This window comes from Schistocerca piceifrons, chromosome 1, assembly GCF_021461385.2.
Source record: "Schistocerca piceifrons isolate TAMUIC-IGC-003096 chromosome 1, iqSchPice1.1, whole genome shotgun sequence".
Lineage (NCBI taxonomy): Eukaryota > Metazoa > Arthropoda > Insecta > Orthoptera > Acrididae > Schistocerca > Schistocerca piceifrons.
Window position 1 is genome coordinate 369060200 of NC_060138.1, and position 21696 is coordinate 369081895.

At 39.3% G+C, this 21696-nt stretch overlaps 1 protein-coding gene across 2 annotated transcripts in view; it reads right to left on the reverse strand.

The window, feature by feature from the left end:
* LOC124783785 (nuclear pore complex protein Nup133) overlaps window positions 1-21696 on the reverse strand; it is a 125491-nt gene that overhangs the window by 36996 nt on the left and 66799 nt on the right. For both annotated transcript variants that reach the window (XM_047254049.1, XM_047254048.1), the window contains exons 14-16: window positions 18791-18910; window positions 2700-2846; window positions 1969-2170 (exon numbers count right to left, since the gene is read on the reverse strand). In XM_047254049.1, coding sequence (XP_047110005.1) covers window positions 1969-2170; window positions 2700-2846; window positions 18791-18910 — 469 coding nt within the window. The remainder of the gene's footprint in view (window positions 1-1968; window positions 2171-2699; window positions 2847-18790; window positions 18911-21696) is intronic.

The window sequence follows — 21696 nt, forward strand, 5'->3', positions numbered from 1 at the left end:
CGTCACAGCGAGGGGCTTGAATCACAGTGAGATGGAGCAACATGTAATGAATTTTGTTACATATGACAAGAAATGGGGAACATTTATGTGATGCCGTGCAAAAGTAAGGAATGGGGGCCGTGATAAGGAGCTATATTGGTTTGGGGAAGAGAAGAAAGTTTTTGTTTGTGAGTAATATTTGGGTCAACTGTCAACAAACGGGAAAGCACTGGACAGCTGACACAGCCGTTAGCACAAAATCAGTGACTGACTGTGGAAATGGTATCAAAGGAATTAGTGATTAGCAAGAACTCTGTTTACATCATCAATTACTGAGAATTTGGGAAAGGGGTAAATCTGTTTCATGGTGCACAGCTAACAAACAAGGAAAAGGCATCTCGTATATGGCAATTTTCATACAGAATGCAAAATGGGGCGTTACTTTCTGATGTAATGATCATTAAAAGATTGCCTGAAAATGTCAGGCAGGAAACTGGAAATCCCCAAAAACTCTAAACTAAACTAAGAGAGCTTGCTATTGGCCTTGTACAACTCACCAGAATAATTTGACTTGGGGTTGTACATTCCTATCCACACTGATGTTTACATGAAACAAGTTTTAAATTTTAAACAAATGGAAATCCAGGATCGAATATGGAAGTTGCCACTCACCATACAACAAAGATGCTGAGTTGCAGATAGGTACAGCAAAAAATACTGTCACCAATAAAGCTTTCAGCCTGTAGGACCTTTGTAAACCCCCCCCCCCCTCACACACACCAAATCCACAGACACAGAGTTTGGCTACGGTTGCTTCAGACTGCAGTCTCGTGTGTGTGTGTGTGTGTGTGTGTGTGTGTGTGTGTGTGTGTGTGTGTGATGTTGTGTTGTGTTGTGTTGTGTTGTGTTGTGTGTGTGTGTGTGTGTGTGTGTGTGTGTGTGTGTGTGTGTGTGTGTGTGTGTGTGGGGGGGGGGGGGGGGGCAACTTTCCTTTTCGTATGTTTGAACTTTTCCAGTATACACACATCTGATATCTTTATATGAGAAGTTGCTTAAATGCTTACCATGAAGTGCTAGATACAAGCAGCAGCTTACAAGAAGAACAGAAGCTTTTTACAGAGTAGCTGTTTTTAAGGGTAATCTAGCATATTTCCCATAGTTGTGAATGTGGTAACTTAAGTCAGTTTGTGTATAACTTGATTCATTCCCTATGCCTGAAGACTTTGCTGAGATTTATGGAAGACAGACTATGACTGAATGAATGGATGAATAGATAAACAGATGAATGAAAACTGCTGAAGATTGCACAGGTGACCAACATCCATATTTTCTGAAGACCGTAAGTACAGAAAATATTACTTTCTGTTTCCAGAGTAATCCAGAGGTCCTAGTATCACATCAAGAGTGTTCCCTAATTTCCTAATATCCCAAAAGAAGTTGCCACCAAAAGCCGTGGTTCAAAGTAATACTGACCACCTTTTTTAACAGCAACAAAATGATTCATTGAAATTTCATCCTTGATGGTGAGACTGTCAATGCCAAATTCTACATGACAGTTTGGAAATGGCTGCTTTTAGGTATTCTATGTGTATGGCCAGAGTTGTATAGGGCTGCGAACTGGAGTGAGGAGTACATGAACACCTGCTGGCACTCTCCACTTGAAATGAACATCTTTTCTGGTACTGTTGCATTTATATGTCGTGTGCATCCATATTATTCCAAAAGCACTTCAAATTTTAAAGAAGCTGAACAGAACATCAAGTATCTTGTGATGGGTCTGGTTTATCAGCATCATTTTGTAATGCCAAAGATGGGGTGCTTTTGTACATGTACCCATGACCAACATATTTGATACTTAATTATAGCTCTTATCCATACTTATAACTAAATTTTATCCTGAAAAATGAAATTTTTGTTTATGATTTTTTTCTGCTACATGCAGATAAAAAAGTTCTCTGATTATGAAAATAGCTTTTTGTTGGAACTTACAAAATGGTTGAATCAGAGACATCCGCTCACGTTCATACTGCAGAAATAAGCCATCAAATTTTTCGGTTCCACGAATACTTTCAAGACGACATTTGTGTCCATCAAGAATAATATCAATCAAATTGACCAACTGATCAAACAGTTGATTTTTTAATACAATATCCCCTGTAATGGAGGATCCACACTCAAGAGTGAGTTTTCGCTGAAATCCAAAAACACAATAAAACAAATATTTGATTCATACTGTATTTTATAATCATCTTAAACTTCTAACTGAAAAATAATAGTAGGACTGCATGCAAAACAGCATTTTGAAAATGAATTCTGACCACAATGAGTCCAGTAAGTGTGAATTTTTTTAAGTATACAATCTATATAAACTTTTAACTCTATGAATTTATGACTTAAAAGTGCATGAGTGAAATTTGCTAATAACGGCACGAAAAACTTGTCACAATGAAATTTTTCAGTAACTAAAATACCAAACAAAAGAATACTTAATGCAAAATAAGAAGGCAACAAGTGAAGTCATGTCAGGTAACTAAAACTGCACTTTAGGTGGGGGCCGGTATTTACGCTTTTGTATTCAAAAATAAAACAAAATCCAAAGATATGGGTTGCAGTCAGTCACAGTCTGGAATACACTTATCTGGAATGCATTTTTAATCCATAAGCAAGGTACATTTCAGCTGGATCTAAAAAAATTATTTCTGGAGGAAATCATTTTTTACCTGTTTGTTTAAAGCATCTCGCACTCCACTTTTACCAACAGCAGCAGTCCAAGGAATATACTCAGTGATGGATGGAGGCAGTGGAGTGGTAGGTGAGAACATCTCTGCCCTCTGTTGGCGAAACTGTATAACATCTTGCAGAACAGACTGCAAAATAATGAATGACAAGAGACTGAGAGAAGATCTCAATAAAATGAATGAGTATAATACACACACATTTCTTTTCATATAAATAACTTAGCTGAAAATTACTACAATCAGTTAAATGTTGATTTGTTGTTAGGATGAGGTGAAATTTAGCCATGTTATCCACCTCGATATTTCCAGAATTTCCTGTAGTGCATTTCATAATCCCCTTCAATTTTCCTTTATCTTTTCACCTTATGCATAACACATAGAGACCTGAAAATGTAGCATCTACTTTTGGTGAAATTCACATATATTTTTGTCAAAATTCGCTTATGCTTTTGTTGAAATCTGCGTTAAATTTTTTTGTTTGTAAATGACAACACAGATTTAAAGGATTGTCATGTTAAATGCCAAAAGATGAATCCTTAGTGCTTTGAAACTGACTGTTTAAAAAAATAAAGAATAAAATAAAGTGAAGAAGAAGAAGAAGAAGAAGAAGAAGAAGGAGGAGGAGAAGAAGAAGAAGCGGTGATTGGGAAGCTTTCTGACTGGAATGTCTGGGGTCCTTGCTTTCTTCTTCTGGCTCTATTTAAACTTCCAACAAATGATTCTTTCTTTAGGGCAGCAGCAGGATTTTCCCAACAGTGAACAGTGCTGCTCTGACTTAAGGTGTTTCTAAACATTATCTTTTCCTACCCAACTTCATAACTACAAAATTGGGAGAATATTGATTTCGACCTTTCATGGGCACTTGAAATTACTACAGATAAAACCAACGATAACATACTTTGTGTAAAACTAGAACTGAAAGTAACTCTGTTCGCTCGTTAGGGAAGACTTTTGGTGTGCTTGAAATACATTGACAGGTTTTGTTTTCTGTTTGCTACAGTGCAAAGTGCTGACCCTATAAACTTACAGTTGACTGCAAGCTTAAACAAACTAGAATTATGACCACCAGAGGGGAAAGAGAGCAAGGAACCAAGACCTGCATCCACCTTGAATGGTAGCAAGCTGCCCCATTGTTCTGCATTTCTGCATGGCATGTGCTGATAGGCATCATCAATCCCTTCTGATGTTGCAAAGAGCATAATCAAACTCTGTGCTGGAGCAGGACTAGTCTCTTCACTCATTTCCAAAATAATTAAAAGAAACACAAAGCATTCAGTAATGGCTACTGTGCAATTGCTTGCTGAGGCTGACCGTGTTGTAAACGAGGTACATCATGCCTGATCTCTACTGGTATTTGAGCAACCACATTTAAAATACACTCCTGGAAATTGAAATAAGAACACCGTGAATTCATTGTCCCAGGAAGGGGAAACTTTATTGACACATTCCTGGGGTCAGATACATCACATGATCACACTGACAGAGCCACAGGCACAGGCAACAGAGCATGCACAATGTCGGCACTAGTACAGTGTATATCCACCTTTCGCAGCAATGCAGGCTGCTATTCTCCCATGGAGACGATCATAGAGATGCTGGATGTAGTCCTGTGGAACGGCTTGCCATGCCATTTCCACCTGGTGCCTCAGTTGGACCAGCGTTCGTGCTGGACATGCAGACCGCACGAGACGACGCTTCATCCAGTCCCAAACATGCTCAATGGGGGACAGATCCGGAGATCTTGCTGGCCAGGGTAGTTGACTTACACCTTCTAGAGCACGTTGGGTGGCACGGGATACATGCGGACGTGCATTGTCCTGTTGGAACAGCAAGTTCCCTTGCCGGTCTAGGAATGGTAGAACGATGGGTTCGATGACGGTTTGGATGTACCGTGCACTATTCAGTGTCCCCTCGACGATCACCAGTGGTGTACGGCCAGTGTAGGAGATCGCTCCCCACACCATGATGCCGGGTGTTGGCCCTGTGTGCCTCGGTCGTATGCAGTCCTGATTGTGGCGCTCACCTGCACGGCGCCAAACACGCATACGACCATCATTGGCACCAAGGCAGAAGCGACTCTCATCGCTGAAGACGACACGTCTCCATTCGTCCCTCCATTCACGCCTGTCGCGACACCACTGGAGGCGGGCTGCACGATGTTGGGGCGTGAGCGGAAGACGGCCTAACTGTGTGCGGGACCGTAGCCCAGCTTCATGGAGACGGTTGCGAATGGTCCTCGCCGATACCCCAGGAGCAACAGTGTCCCTAATTTGCTGGGAAGTGGCAGTGCGGTCCCCTACGGCACTGCGTAGGATCCTACGGTCTTGGCGTGCATCCGTGCGTCGCTGCGGTCCGGTCCCAGGTCGACGGGCACGTGCACCTTCCGCCGACCACTGGCGACGACATCGATGTACTGTGGAGACCTCACGCCCCACGTGTTGAGCAATTTGGCGGTACGTCCACCCGACCTCCCGCATGCCCACTATACGTCCTCGCTCAAAGTCCGTCAACTGCACATACGGTTCACGTCCACGCTGTCGCGGCATGCTACCAGTGTTAAAGACTGCGATGGAGCTCCGTATGCCACGGCAAACTGGCTGACACTGACGGCGGCGGTGCACAAATGCTGCGCAGCTAGTGCCATTCGACGGCCAACACCGCGGTTCCTGGTGTGTCCACTGTGCCGTGCGTGTGATCATTGCTTGTACAGCCCTCTCGCAATGTCCGGACCAAGTATGGTGGGTCTGACACACCGGTGTCAATGTGTTCTTTTTTCCATTTCCAGGAGTGTACTTGTCAGCTAAAACTGTCACGTTAAAGACTTCACGTACACTCTGTATGAATGGAGCTCCCAAAACCTGATTTTGTGAACCAATTTTCGGTTGGTCATGTAAATACTCCAAAATCAATTATGAGAATCCAGTCCTAGCTGCCAGTTCTCCACTTCCACAATCAATTTTTGCTTACAAGTAAATGCACAACCATTCCAAAGCTTGCTTGTGTTGTCAGGTAACATCTAGTTTTTAAAAATTTTCAGTTTGTTTGGATGGATTAACATTTTACGGAAGTAGAAATATCAAACTGATCATGAAGCTATCTACCTGTAATATTTAATGGAGAGACAGAGCAAATTTGCTGACTAAGTCAGAGGCTGGAAGAACTGTTTTCCAGATGCCATATCTGACTTCCGAAATTCCGTTCTCACCTTCCGAAAGATGGTGGCACGTAAACATAATGATACATTGCTACGTTCATACATATTTTTATTTTGTAAACACATTCTTACACACATTACTTTTCCAAGCTTAGGCTTTGCTAGAAGATGTTGAACACAAGTAACCAAAAACTGGTTACATTTGCAAAAATAAAGCTGTTTCAAACAATCTCTCACAAAATAGTTCATCTGGATACAATCTGCTGTGAAAAGATATTTATCAGATAATTTTGCTTTTTTACATTTTGAGGCAGGATTCACATCTAAATCTGCTTTTACCACAAAAGTGAATTTTTCAGGTCCTTAATAACAGAACACAAACTGTTATAGAGTGTGGAGAGAGAACTTATATTCTACCTGAACCTACAGAAACTGAAATTTTTATCAGCAGTTGTACTGAGTCTTTGTCTTGACCTTGCTCTTGCCCTTGCCCTTGCAAGCAGTGAGTCATTTAAAACGATGTCTAACTCATAAAATCCCCTCATTGAAAATGTATTTGTATCTGTAAATGATAAAATATAGTTTCTTTCGAATAATACTTAAGTAACTATTAAAAACAACATTAATAATTAGTAATTAATAATATATGTAATGACAGCTGTAATTTTTTTCCCGAGGGCATGCAGTTTTACTGTATGGTTAAATGATGATGGCGTCCTCTTGGGTAAAATATTCCGGAGGTAAAATAGTCCCCCGTTTGGATCTCCGGGCAGGGACTACTTAGGAGGACGTTGTTATCAGGGGAAAGAAAACTGGCGTTCTACGGATCGGAGTGTGGAATGTCAGGGAAATGGATAGATTAAAGTTAGATACAGTGGGAATTAGTGAAATTTGGTGGCAGGAGAAACAAGACTTACAGTCAGGTGAATACAGGGTTATAAATACAAAATCAAATAGGGGTAATGCAGGAGTAGGTTTAATAATGAATAGGCAAATAGGAATGCAAGTAAGCTACTACAAACAGCATAGTGAACGCATCATTGTGGCCAAGATAGATATGAAGCCCATGCCTACCACAGAAGTACAAAGTTTATATGCCAACTAGCTCCACAGATGACGAAGAGATTGATGAAATGTATGATGAGATAAAAGAAATTATTCAGATAGTGAAGGGAGACAAAAATTTAATAGTCATGGGTGAGTGGAACTCGATAGTAGGAAAAGGAAGAGAAAAAAAACATAGTAGGTGAATATGGAATGGGAGTAAGGAATGAAAGAAGAATCTGCCTGGTAGAATTTTGCACAGAGCATAACTTAATCATACCTAACACTTGGTTCAAGAATCATAAAAGAAGGTTGTATACATGGAAGAGGCCTGGAGATAACGGAAGGTATCAGATAGATTATATAATAGTAAGACAGAGATTCAGGAACCAGGTTTTAAAATATAAGACATTTCCTGGGGCAGATGTGGACTCTGGCCACAATCTATTGGTTATGAACTGTAGATTAAAACTGAAGAAACTGCACAAAAGTGGGAATTTGAGGAGATGGGACCTGGATAAACTGAAACAACCAGAGGTTGTTGAGAGTTTCAGAGAGAGCATTAGAGAACAATTGACAAGAATGGGGGAGAGAAATACAGTAGAAGAAGAATGGGTAGCTTTGAGAGATGAAATAGTGAAGGCAGCAGAGGATTAAGTAGGTAAAAAGACGAGGGCTAATAGAAATCCTTGGGTAACAGAAGAGATATAGAATTTAATTGATGAAAGGAGAAAATACAAAAATGCAGTAAATGAAGCAGGCAAAAAGAAATACAAAAGTCTCAAAAATGAGATCGACAGGAAGTGCAAAATGGCTAAGCAGGGATGGCTAGAGGACAAATGTAAGGATGTAGAGGCGCATATCACAAGGGGTAAGATAGATACTGCCTACAGGAAAATGAAAGAGACTTTTGGAGATAAGAGAACCACTTGCATGAATATCAAGAGCTCAGATGGAAACCTAGTTCTAAGCAAAGAAGGGAAAGCAGAAAGGTGGAAGGAGTATATAGAGGGTCTATACAAGGGCTATGTTCTTGAGAACAATATTATGGAAATGGAAGAGAATGTAGATGAAGATGAAATAGGAGATACGATAGTGCGTGAAGAGTCTGACAGAGCACTGAAAGACCTACCGTATTTACTCGAATCTAAGCCACACTTTTTTTCCGGTTTTTGTAATCCAAAAAACCGCCTGCGGCTTAGAATCGAGTGCAAAGTAAGCGGAAGTTCTGAAAAATGTTGGTAGTTGCCGCCACAACTAAGTTCTGCCGTCGAATATATGAAGCGCTACACAGGCATGCTTTGCAGGCACATAGATAAATACTGGTGCCAAAACCTCTGCGTCAGTAAGTAAATAAAAAAAAATAAAAAAAAAAGTAGAAGACGAGCTTTTGTCTCCGCCCCAAGTTTCGACCACTGCATTTACAGACATTATCCAACGAAGTAAACAGAAATTTCGTATTGTTCATCTTCGAATGTAGCGGCCTTTCAAAATACTCGTAGCAACGAAAATAAATTTCTTAACACAAAGATATCAACAATGCACAAGACTTTAGGATTGTAGCACGAGTTGATACGCTGGGGCTCATTAAGATTTCACGTAGTGCACCTATTGTTTAGTGGAATTTTGTGAAGTGCTTGTTGGTGTTAGTGAATCATAATGAAGCACTTTCATTACTGTGCCAAATTCAAGAGGGAAGTTATTTCTTTTGCGGAACAAAGTTCTAATCGTGCTGCAGGTCTGCGATACGGGATTGATGAGAGCAACGTCAGGCGATGGCGACTACAGAGAGACAAATTATTTGAATGTTCAAGTAGCAGGAAAGCATTTAGTGGGCCAAAGTGTGGCCGATATCATGCACTAGAAGTGATTTTAAATGAATTTGTTAAGGAACAGCGTCAGAAATTCCTGCCTGTGAATGCCGAAATTTTAAAAATTAAGGCACATGAAATTGCTAGAGAGCAAAAAATCGAAAATTTTAAGGCTAGTCGCAACTGGATTAATCTGTTTATGAAGCGCTGGGGTTTTTCACTTCGGAGGCGAACTTCAGTTGCTCAGAAGCTGCCGAAAAATTATGAACAAAAACTTGCGGAATTTCAGCGCTTCATAATTAGGCGGCGCACAGAAAAGCAATACCTTCTTGGTCAGATAGGAAATGCTGACCAAACTCCCGTATATTTTGACATGCCGTCAAATTATACGGTTGACGCCAAAGGAAAGAAAGATATAAGTGTTCTTACATCAGGGGGTGAAAAAACAGCGGATGTCTGTCATGCTTGCTTGCACAGCAGATGGACATAAATTACCCCCATTCATAGTTTTCACGCGAAAGACTTTACCGAAATCAGAAGTGTTTCCAAAAACTGTAATTGTACAAGCAAACGAAACTGGGTGGTTTTCGGAGGACATGGTGTTGGAATGGGTTAGGTGTGTGTGGAATCGTCATCCTGGCGCAATGCTTGGGTTACGCAGTCTGTTGGTTTTAGATGCGTACGCTGGCCATACAACACCTGCAGTTAAACGAAAATTAGAGGAAAGCAAAACGGACTTGGCAGTAATTCCTGGCGGGATGACGTCAATTCTGCAACCACTTGACGTCTGTTTGAATAAACCATTTAAGGACAAGATTAAACGCATGTACACAGACTGGCTTTCGAAAAGCGACAGACAACTGACACCAACAGGACGTGTAAAACGCGCAAGTTTGTCACAAGTGTGCCAGTGGATTTATGATGCATGGAAGTGTGTTCCAAATCAGACTGTGCAACAAGCATTTAAAAAGTGTTCGATATCCAATGCACTAGATGGTACGGAGGACGATGCTCTGTATGAAGAAATGAGCAACAAAGAATCGAGTGATAGTGATTCAGAATCATGACATAGTTTAAACATATCGTATAAGATGTATTACAAACCTAATAAAATTTTGTTTTAAATTTCAGCGTTTAATTTCTAAGTTATTTTCATTCTTATTTTATAAGTGTTGCTACTCTGCATTGCACTGGATAGAAAAGCGTGGAGAGCGGCATCAAACCAGCCTACGGACTGAAGACAACAACACACACTGCAGTTGAAGTCATCACTAAAAATCTACTACGAAAATCTGGCTGGCAAGACTGTTTGGGATGTATGTCAATATGGCCAACTCTACATTCTGAATTTTTTCCTACCTGTGACAAGAGATGGTTGCTAATGGGAACTTTTATGAATCGTGAATCACATGCAGTATTCTCTTCACCATAAGAATAATATGAATGTAAATATTATGCCATGTATTCTTTCGTGTTTGCTGCTATTTCATTTAAATCCTGTCTGCCTAATACACAGCGAAACTAGAGTGAGACAACAGCAAACGCTAAAGAATATACATATCATATCATGTCATATTTATATTCATATTATTCTCATGTGGAATAGTGATACAGTCAGAAATGAAGCACGGCAACTGACTAGATTTTTGAATCTAAGATGACTAATTTCTGTGCAGAATGTAATGTACTAAAGAGGCGTCTGCAAAGATTTTCAAACGGAGAATAATTTTAGCTAAATTATCGTTCACAACATTTTCTATCATACGCAGTCTATTATTTGGTTCTTTTTGTTCTTTATCAAAGAAAGCAGTAGTGTAAGTAACAACAAGTAGCAGTCTCTTGCCATTGTTTTGCTAATGAGAGAATTCCTCTCCTTTTTTTATTGTAAGTGGCGGTAGCGCGCACAAAAGCAAGCCATGCCGCGAGCGGCGACTGGTCGTAAACACTCATCATCAGAATGCAACAAACTGCCTGACAGTACAATAAGGCATTTTTAGCTTAGAGTGACGTAAACACCTATAACAAAGAAAACGGCACTTATCAGATCAAAGCAAAATAAGCAATCAATTTAAACCACACGAAGCACGTGAAAAGGGAAGGGTACCAGTATAAATATGGACGGAGCGCCTGACGCATAGCAATGGCTACCTGGTAAAGCTTAACTGCTAAGCTTACGACTCGAACCAAACTACTGTAGCTGTATCGTCATTCATTCGACCTAAATTGTGTCTCATATTACAATGGACCAACATTGTTTCGATTTGGAGGTGCGGCCTAAAACTTTTCTCCCCCTTGAATTTCGAGTCTCAAATTTCAGGTGCGGCTTAGATTTGGGAAAATTTTTTTTCCTTGATTTCGAGTCTCACTTTTCAAGTGCGGCTTAGATTCCAGTGCGGCTTAGATTCGAGTAAATACGGTAAATCAAAACAAGGCCCCGGGAATAGACAACATTCCACTAGAGGTACTGACAGCCTTGGGAGAGCCAGGCCTCACAAAACTCTACCATCTAGTGAGCAAGAAGTATGAGACAGGCGAAATACCCTCAGACATCAAGAAGAATATAATAATTCCAATCCCAAAGAAAGCAGGTGTTGACCGATGTGAAAATTACCAAACTATCAGTATAATAAGCCACAGCCGCAAAATACTAACAAGAATTCTATACAGACGAATGGAAAAATTGGTAGAAGCCACCCTCGGGGAAGATAAGTTTGGATTCTATGAAAATGTTGCAACACGTGAGGCAATACTGACCCCAAGACTTATCTTAGAAAATAGATTAAGGAAAGGCAAACCTACATTTCTATCATTTGTAGACTTGGAGCAAGCTTTTGAGAATGTTGACTGGAATACTCTCTTTCAAATTCTGAAGGTGGCAGGAGTAAAATAGAGGGAGCAAAAGACTATTTACAATCTGTACAGAAAACCGATAGCAGTTACAAGAGTCGAGGGGCATGAAAGGGAAGCAGTGGTTGGGAAGGGAGTGAGACAGGGTTGTAGCCTCTCCCGATGTTATTCAATCTGTATATTGAGCAAGCAGTAAAGGAAACAAAAGAAAAATTTGGAATAGGAATTAAAATCCACGGGGAAGAAATAAAAAGTTTGAGGTTCACCAATGACATTGTAATTCTGTCAGAGACAGTGAAGGACCTGGAAGAGCAGCTGAACGGAATGGACAGTGTCTTGAAAGGAGGATATAAGATGAACATCAACAAAAGCAAAAGAGGATAATGGAATGTAGTCAAATTAAATCGGGTGATGCTGCGGGAATTAGATTAGAAAATGAGACACTTAAAGTAGTAAAGGAGTTTTGCTATTTGGGGAGAAAAATAACTGATGATGGTAGAAGTAGAGAGGATATAAAATGTAGACTGGCAATGGCAAGGAAAGCGTTTCTGAAGAAGAGAAATTTGTTAACATTGAGTATAGATTTAAGTGTCAGGAAATCGTTTCTGAAAGTATTTGTATGGAGTGTAGCCATGTATAGAAGTGAAACATGGGTGATAAATAGTTTGGACAAGAAGAGAATAGAAGCTTTCGAAATGTGGTGCTACAGAAGAATGCTGAAGATTAGATGGGTAGATCACATAATTAATGAGGAGGTATTGAATAGAATTGGAGAATAGAGAAATTTGTGGCACAACTTGTCTAGAAGAAGGGATCGGTTGGTAGGGCATATTCTGAGGCATCAAGGGATCACCAATTTAGTATTGGAGGGCAGCATGGATAGTAAAAATTGTAGAGGGAGACCAAGAGGTGAGTACACTAACAGGGTGTATACGTGGACAAGGAAAAAAAAATTCCCGGATTTTTCCCGGATGAAAACACACTTCTTCCGTGAACGGAACTGTAAAACTTATCAATCCTTTGAATGGTTACGTTTTTATACATGGGCGTAGAATTTGCCGGCACTTTAGAAAACGAAACTTAGGGAAGAAAACTCCTTTTGGAAAGATTTTTGATGCGCAGCAACATGTACGCTGCATATTTAGGTATTACGAAAGTATACATTCGAATTCCACTAAACACCGCATGTTGCTTTCTGAACCATTGTAATCGAGATTGCGATGCACTTTTGTAAGCCAGTCATAGCTCTTGTCACGTGATCCCGCCTACCGATGACAGCGGATATTAAGAGCATAGGACACGTGATGTACTCGGCTAATAGCAACATCACTGTTAAGTAGCGCGGATACACAAAGAGGAAAAGTTAATGTTTTAAAATAATATACATAGCATTGCTACAAGAAAAGCAAAGCTTTCACATATAATATTGGTCTCTAAGGTTAATAAGCGGCAAGAGAAGCTAAGCTTTCACATATAATGTTGATATTTTTTGGGTGTGTTACGCTTTAAGATATATCACACAAATGTGCCACAAAATTTTTTAGCCGAGTCCAGTGATTTGTCCTCAAAGTTATCCACAAATAAATTAGCTACCGCAGAGAAGAGAGAGCTTCCCGTAGCACTACATCAATTTGCTCATAATAACGACATGAATGTCAGATCTTCCAGGCTCGAAATACTTCTACTAAATGGCTCGTTATCAAACGCTCTGTGGTTTAAGAAATTCATTGTACATTCTCGCACATAGTTCAACTTGCGTAAAAGGAAATTTACTTTGAAAGTAACGCTCTTCAAACCACCATTCGCAACATTTTCCCGCGACCTGTTAGAAATAGGTTCGTTTTAGTAGTCGTCAGAGAGCGCCAGATAATGCGCCACCACGCTTTGGCAGCTGCTATGACGCAGGAAGCTCGTATGTTCGTACATGCAAAACATTACAAGATCTTACATTATGTCATAAAAGAAGAAATCAGACGATACTCCAACAGCATCGGAATTTCGTGAACCATACTAAAATGGCACATTTAAAGTGCGTACTTAAAGAGCATATTCGTATGTCCAGATTCCCAATGAAGTAGGCCTCGACCTGATATTAAGCTTTTCAGTGTGGGTTTCGGGACGTAAATTTTCTTGGAGTACCAGTACTGTATTAACTCATTTTTTATTCTTTATTACGGCATAATGTCATGCGTGCTAGAAGGTGAAAACATGCACTTGAAATGCAGCGAGCAGTTGAAATTAGGCAATAGTGTGGAACTAAACACTTTGTTTCAAACACATTGACTGCCTCAGTGTAAAGGATTAATAAAAACCAAATTTCTTTAGCAAACCAACAAAAATAACTTCATTGTTCTACAAGGCGATTAATGCATGCCTGTCAGAAAAGTGGAAATAAAATAAAATCTGAAACTACTAAAGCATATTAGCCTTCCGTAATTATGTGAATGTATTTTAATTCACTTGATAGCTCCCGGCCACAGAAATCCATTTTGTTTTCATTTGAAGTGAGAGCAGTAAATGAAGAGGAAACAGCAAATTCACTAAATGTAAACACGGGTCACGTGGAGACTACACACTTCCCCAACATAACTCAGACTGCTCTGCGCATCAGCCTCGGATCTATGATATTTTTGAACCGGGACAATGCTATGATAGTGGCGCTCCCTGCAACCCGCTCCCCCTCCCTAGAGCGTTTGAGATACGACGTCAAAAAATTAAAAAATCGAATTTTCAAAAATATGTTCATTTTGTAGCGCACATCTTTCTGAAGAGTCTGATACCTAAAACATATATGTTCGAGGAAATGTAAGGCAAGTTATTTGGTCTTAAGTGTGCCGGAGTGCAGTGCCACCCCTCTTCACATAGCATTCTTCTATCACACGTCACTGTATTTCGCTCCCTGGAATTGAAACGTATATATTTTGTACTGGATGCCATCGAACTATATTCACGCCAGTGGAAATTAAAATGTCCTGTGGTGCCTCTCCTCCTCCCAGTCACCCAGTTTGACACCCTGCCCCTCTTTAAAAAAAAAAATAATAAAAAATTAAAAAAAACTCGTAATTAATACGGGATGGGGTTATTTGTGATCGGGAGGACAAGAACTCAACAGATAATATGCACTCTTTATAGCCTGTTAGCTAATAACTTTCTATTTTGGGCGACGTAATATTAAATATAGGATACATAAAAACCACTAAAGACAAGAGACAAGCAATACAGTACACATTTGCATTGTTTTCTCTCTAATCTTGCTACAGCTTTACATGGCATGCTTTCTGTGACAGAATCTATCACCTCATCGAAGTTCGTCAAACGTTTTCCTACAAATAGTACCTAATACTGATTACGTCTATTTTGTCGCTGTCCACTAGATAAAACAAAACAGGGGTTTCTAACACTGCAGAAATTGTAACCCAAACCAAATAAACGTGACTGTTTTGGCACAAATGGTCATTTTTATAACACGACAGAATATAATTCACGAAGACCAACATAAAATGCCTATGAGGCCTACTACAAGGAAAAAGCTTTATGTTAGGAAATAGTTTCACATTTCATTCATACCCTCCAGTTTCTCGAGCATGAGATCGAAAAGTAGCAGTACGACATTTTTATATAAATTTGGAATCGTCATATTCTTCCCTAATTTGTGTGATGTCCCCGTTTCTTCTCCTTCCTCGTTCTAGCAAACAATCTTGTCATGACTAATTCTGGAACTATCCCTACCTTTGTCAAAACTTATTCGCCGGTTAACTTCATTAACCCTGCCAGAATCACGGCTTTAGTTATCCCTGATTATTCTCCGGTTAGGCATTGTTATGTTCGTACAAACAATTTTCCGCACTACTTCCAGAATAGAACTTAAGAGGCTGCTAGACGGGGACTGTACAACTGGCCCTTATTAGTGTAGCGATCTGGCCAAAACTTTTCGGACAAAATTTCATTTTCCTTGCTACAACGAGAAGATAAAACATAATCTTTCTTACCTGTTATTCCTGTTAGTCGTTTATTTCCACTCTGGTAGTCTGAATCTATGGATTTCCCTAATAATTATAACACTGCTGATCATTCGCAAACCCAAACAACATAATCAGGCAGCGATCGGCGTTCACTCGTTCGGCTTTACTCCACTCAGCTTGTATAGCCCGGTCCCCTTTTGCCTGCAGGAAAGTTTATATCTAGATGCAACAAGGATTCCCCTGACAGAGACATCACGTACACTATGCACGCATTCAAAAATCAACTTATGATTTTTTTTTTTCCCATGGGACCAAACTGCTGATGTCATCGGACCCTAGGCTTACACACTACTTAATCTACCTTACACTAACTCACACTAAGGACAACACATACACCCATGCCCAAGGGTGGATGCGTACTCCTACGGGGGAGCTGCGCGAATCGTGACAAGTCGCCTCACACCGCAAGGCTACCCCGCGCGGCTTATGACTCATTCAGAAATCAACTTACAGAGTGTGCTCAAAAACTAACAGGGATGCGCATCAAAATCATATGAGTAATCGATAGACCAACGTGCGCTGGATGCTAGGCGCTTTGTGAAACAAGGTTTTTTCTCCTCAAGAATATGAATTTGGCGCCCCACCCCCACAGATCAGGGCCCGCTGCGCATGCGTGAATCTGGCAGCTTGGGCGCGGCAGTAAAATTTTTCCCGGTTGCATCTAGCTGCCTGCTGCGACTGCTTACACAGCCAATAGTCCTGTTTCTGTAGCCAGAAACGGGAGAAGGTACTACTCATACGCCACTCAACTTCGCATGCGCATGAGCCCGCTCGTAACTGCTAAAACGAATTTAATGTAAACAGTTGTGACGTCACGCTCATCAGAGGCAGTTTGTTGTTATGAAGCATTGCACAGTCTTCCTAAAGCCTTTGACACATTTTGCTGTTGGCAAACGCTTGTATGAGCACTATGTTTTGTTGTTGTATATGGCACATTTCCCTTGCAATTTATGTTTTATTTTCATTTTTTTTTCTTGTTCACGTTTTATTGCTGTAGTATTATTTTGCAGTAACAGGGTACAGTAATATCCTTTGTTATAGTATCGATTCTTACCAGTGAAAATTACAAAAATTTAACTGAAAACTAAAACAACGAAAAATTCCCGGAATTCTAAAAAATTCCCGGAATTCTAAAAAATTCCCGGGTTTTTCCCGGTTTTCTCCCGGATGAAAAAATTCCCGGGCTTTTCCCGGATCTCCCAGGTCGTATACACCCTGACTAAACAGATTCAGAAGGCTGTAGGTTGCAGTAGGTACTGAGGGATGAAGAAGCTTGCACAGGATAGAGCAGCGTGTAGAGCTGCATCAAACTAGTCTCTGGACTGAAGACCACAACAACAACATAATGACAATTAATAAAAATATTATTAATAATAATTTGATTATGCTTGCGGCAAAATATTTCTTTAATTTACTATCCATGATGAGTGCAAGAGTAGTAGTAAGTGAGAAAAAACTTTCCTTTCACTACAATTGACAATTTATCATAAATGATTATGCATTTATAATCCATATCACATACAAAGATGGCCCAGTTTTCAGCCATCTAGCCCAACCACCTCCATTAACCAGTGACAGCCAATACGATTCATTTTCCTTCCAAGCAGCTAGCCAAAAATTGCTACACATTGAGAATCTCTGCCCTGTAGGCTGTTCTGTTGCTCTTCTTCATGACAACGCAGTTTTATTCACAGAGCAACTGAATTATTCATTCGAGTGTCAGTGTTACTTTCTTGTAGCAGTAAAGCTGTGAATGAGTATCCATAAAAGTGTGAGTGTAATTTCCAAATAAATGTGCCAGTTGATGGCAATAAATGTTAAGTGGTTCACAAGCGGGCAAGGGGAAGCATTTACCACATGCAAAACTATTTCAAATCTGACTCTGAAAGCAGGACACCTGTTGATGACATTCTGAAGACATAAGAATGGACTGCAGAAGTATATGGTGTTGGCAAGAGAATTATACAGCAACTTGTTAACGAAAGTGTCAGAAGCATCAAGAAAAATTGGTTGTGTGTCCCATGGATGCATCAACATTGCAAGACACTTATGACACAAATGGATTGTTTTGACAAGGCTATTTTAAGGCTTTACATGTTTGAAATGTATATAAAGCTTTGACATCACAAAAATTTGCTACAGTTATGTGTGGGAAAATTGACTTCAAATGTGCTACTACATCAGTGCAAAGAACTTTTAAAAGACATTGATTTCAATTATGTTAGGATAATGATGGAAGAAAGCTTTTACTGGGAAGAAGTGCCATAGCTGCAGCACAAGCTACATTGCTTACAAAGGTGTACACAGTAAGACAAGAAGGTAATTCAATAGTGTATGGGCAAATCAAGAGTCATTCCAGGAAAATGACTGATGATACTACCAGTTACATTTCCCATAGGAAAAGGTCTTCAGATAATTATTTTGCAAGCTGCCTCTTCTCCTGGTTTTGTTCCGAAGAGAAAACTTGTATTAAGATGTGAGAAAAATAGCAGTGACTACCATATGGCAATGAACGTTGTCACTTTCAAGAAGTGGTTCAATGGACACTTCTTGCTACACCTTGTTACGAAGTCAGTCAGTCTAATGGACAATGCACGTTACCATTCAGCAGTTACAGAGCAAACATCATGTACATATACCATGAAAGAAGATATTATGTTTAGGTTTAAAAACATCCCGCACAGTATGAACCAAAATTGTACCAAACTCGCGGTAGCTAATAATTTATACAAGTCATGAGACAAAACATACAAACTTGACTTACCTGTGCATAAATGTGGTCACACATGGTTGCATTTGCAACCATACCACTGTCAGGAAGGCACGGCATGGGGGTACGAGAGTGTGAGTGGGGCAGGGATGGGGGTACGAGAGTGTGAGTGGAGCAGGGATGGGGGTGTGAGGGGCGCAGTTGCGAGTGGGGAGCAGTGAAGCAGATGTGAAAGTGCAAGTCGGGTGGTGGCAGTGTGGGTGGAAGAGAATGCAACAGAGGCAGGGGTGGCGAGAGATGGAGGCAGGGGGGGTTGGGGTGGTGGTTGAGAGTGAATGAGGTGGAGGAGGCAGTGAGGGAAGTTAATCTCAGTTAGTTCAAAAAGTTAAAACTTTCTTAATTTGTTGTAATATAACGCGTCAGAAAAATTATATATTTTTTGAAATAACTCAAAATTTCAATCAATAATAACAACATCTACTTACCAGTATTGCAGAATTTGCCTCAACAAGGAGCTTTGCAACCTCTTGTGGTCGACGATCACTATGTGCTATATCTTCACACCACTTTGAAATGAAGTGGAATATTTTGTGGATGTTGGTAACCTATAAAAATACAGATTAGATTTGAATACAGAATTTGTAATATATAAATTTCGCCAGGATACAATCTATTTGCACCATTGGACTGTGTCTTTCTCAGCTAAAAATAAAAAAAATAAAATAAATAAATAAATATCTAGTTGCAATGAAGTGCAAGACAAAATCAATGTACGTCAAAGTGTTAACTTTATAATTTAATACATGAATGGACATCAGCTACAACTGACTGTAAGTACACAAAAATTAACATTTATTAATTAAAATGATCATCATTGATGCTGTGCACATCTATTGGTGATATACTAGAACAGTAATCACAATTTACTGATTTTATACTGTCAAACCAGTTTTCATTAATAAACTATGCCACCTTAACCCATTAATGCCCACAGTTTGTTATATCATATGCTGCACATGTGTTTTTACTTTGTATTGTTACCACTAGATTAAATGGTGTGAACTGCTTACAATTGTTTGTGAGTACAGTCATTGGGTGCTGCTCCCCCACAATAGTAGTTTTCAGTGACACAAAAATATCATTATTGCACAGTTAGACACTTTCTGTTAGTGCTACTCTGAACCAACACGATAATGTGCGACAGGTAAGAATTTTGTCCTATACTGAAACTGCTTGTATTGATATAAAAGTTTGGCTTACGGTTTTAGTGTTAGATCACAATAACAATTAAGCACACTGTTGTTTCTGTTTGTAAAATCTTTATCTAGGCTTACACAATAGAGTAATACTTTGTCATATGATATACCACACAATGGGAAACTACAACTACTTTAAAATTTAATTCAGTAAACATTTCTTTTTTTACTTTTAGAGTTTCATGAGGTCATTTTGCTAGATTCTTATGTAATATATCTTATTGTCAGGTCAAATAAATACTATTATAATCCTGAAAATCCCTGTGATACAGAAGAGATTCTACAACTACTTGAGACTCTGAGATGAAGATAGTATCTGCAGTGAAATAGAACGAGCTAATGAGATAGATTTTGTCCTCCTTCCACCATGTGATGGAAATAATTCAACTGTGATGATGCTCTTTGTCAAGATGAAAGACTTGTTAGTGTCAGTGACATGGGTAAAAACAGTTCTCTTGCAGCCAGTGATAGTACTAGCCACTACAGAATGAAACAGAAACAATATTGGTGAGCAGCCTGAGAGAGAAAGCAACAATGGAGATAAAACCACACCAGCACTATCAAAGAAATATAAAACAATAACACGGGAGTGGAAATCAAAGGAACTGAAAACCATGAATGTTGGCAGTCAAGTAAATTTCACTGGTAATATATCAGAGCCTTTTCTTGTGGCTAAAATAAATCAGCTTCATAAGATGCCTTTAGACATATTCAACAAAGTTTTCAATGAAGAATTTATGAAGTACATTTGTAAGGAGACAGTGAAATATGATGCTCCAAAAGGATATTTAGAATTTCAACTTTCAGTTGATGAGTTATACAAATATTTTGGAATTATTATTCTTTCTGGTTACAATCCAGTCCCTTTTAGAAGAATGTATTGGGAGACAAGGACAGATACTTGGAATTACCTTATAAGTAATTCATTCAGTAGAAACAGGCTTGAACAAATCTATCATTTTCTGCATTTCAACGATTCCTCCCAACTCTGTTGTCTTTGTTCACAACTATTTAAACTTTCTGCCACTCTTGGAATCACTACGCAAACATGAATTACACTGCATTGGCCCTGTCCAAAGAGACAGGATTGAGAAAGCACCACAGGAAGACTTAAAGAAGGAACCTTGTGGATATTATCATGTTGTTCAAAATGAACACTTTACACTGCTAAAACGGCACGACAACAGCCTAGCGACATTAGCAACAAATCTGCAAATCAATGATTGTCTTAACAAGGGGACCTGCAAGAGATGAAATGAAGCAGAATGAAAGCATGTGACCATCCCTCAACCCACCTTAGTACAACTCTACAACAAAGGGATGGTAGATATCAGTCTTTTTGACAAACAGAGGTCTGTATAGAACCAGTTTCTGTTCCAAGAAATGGTACTGGCCTCTTGTTAGATTCTGCCTTGACAAAAGCCTCGTCAATATGTGGATGCTGTATAGAAAGGTGAATAACATAAGTTTGTTGGAGTTCCAATGAAGTGTTTACTACCTCTATGGATGTTGCCAGTAATGGATAAACCTCAAGGGCACTTTGCAATATCACAGGTAAACATTGTGCAAAACAGAGAACTTATCACTGATATAATGTGATGATGGACTTCATCCAGTTTGTTTTTATTTTTCCAATATCATTAATGACTGAACTGTAAATTGGAAAAACAGTAACATAACAGTTTTTATGGATAAAATTAGATTTAACACAATATTTTTGCTACATAAAAGATTACACTATGCTACTGAACTGTAAATGTTAATGCTCATTGTATGTTTTATCATACATGAAATAAAACAGTGTAAAAATTCAAAAAATAACATTTTAGTCATTGACACATGCTGCTATCCATGGAAGAACTACTTTGACTTAATTTCATCAAAATCAAATACAAAAAATAGTTTTGGGCATTAATGCATTAAAACAGTCATTAGTGTCTTTCTTGAGGAAAAATTATGACTTATCAACCACTCCAGGTACTCAACATTACCAACTAATCACTGGGAAGTTTTAACATCAATTTCTGAATGACAAAATGTTTATCATCATGATGCTGTTTTGTGAGATGAATGCCCATTAATGATCTGGAAGTGTTGAGACAGCAAGAAGCTGATTTGATTGAACCTTGGCACAA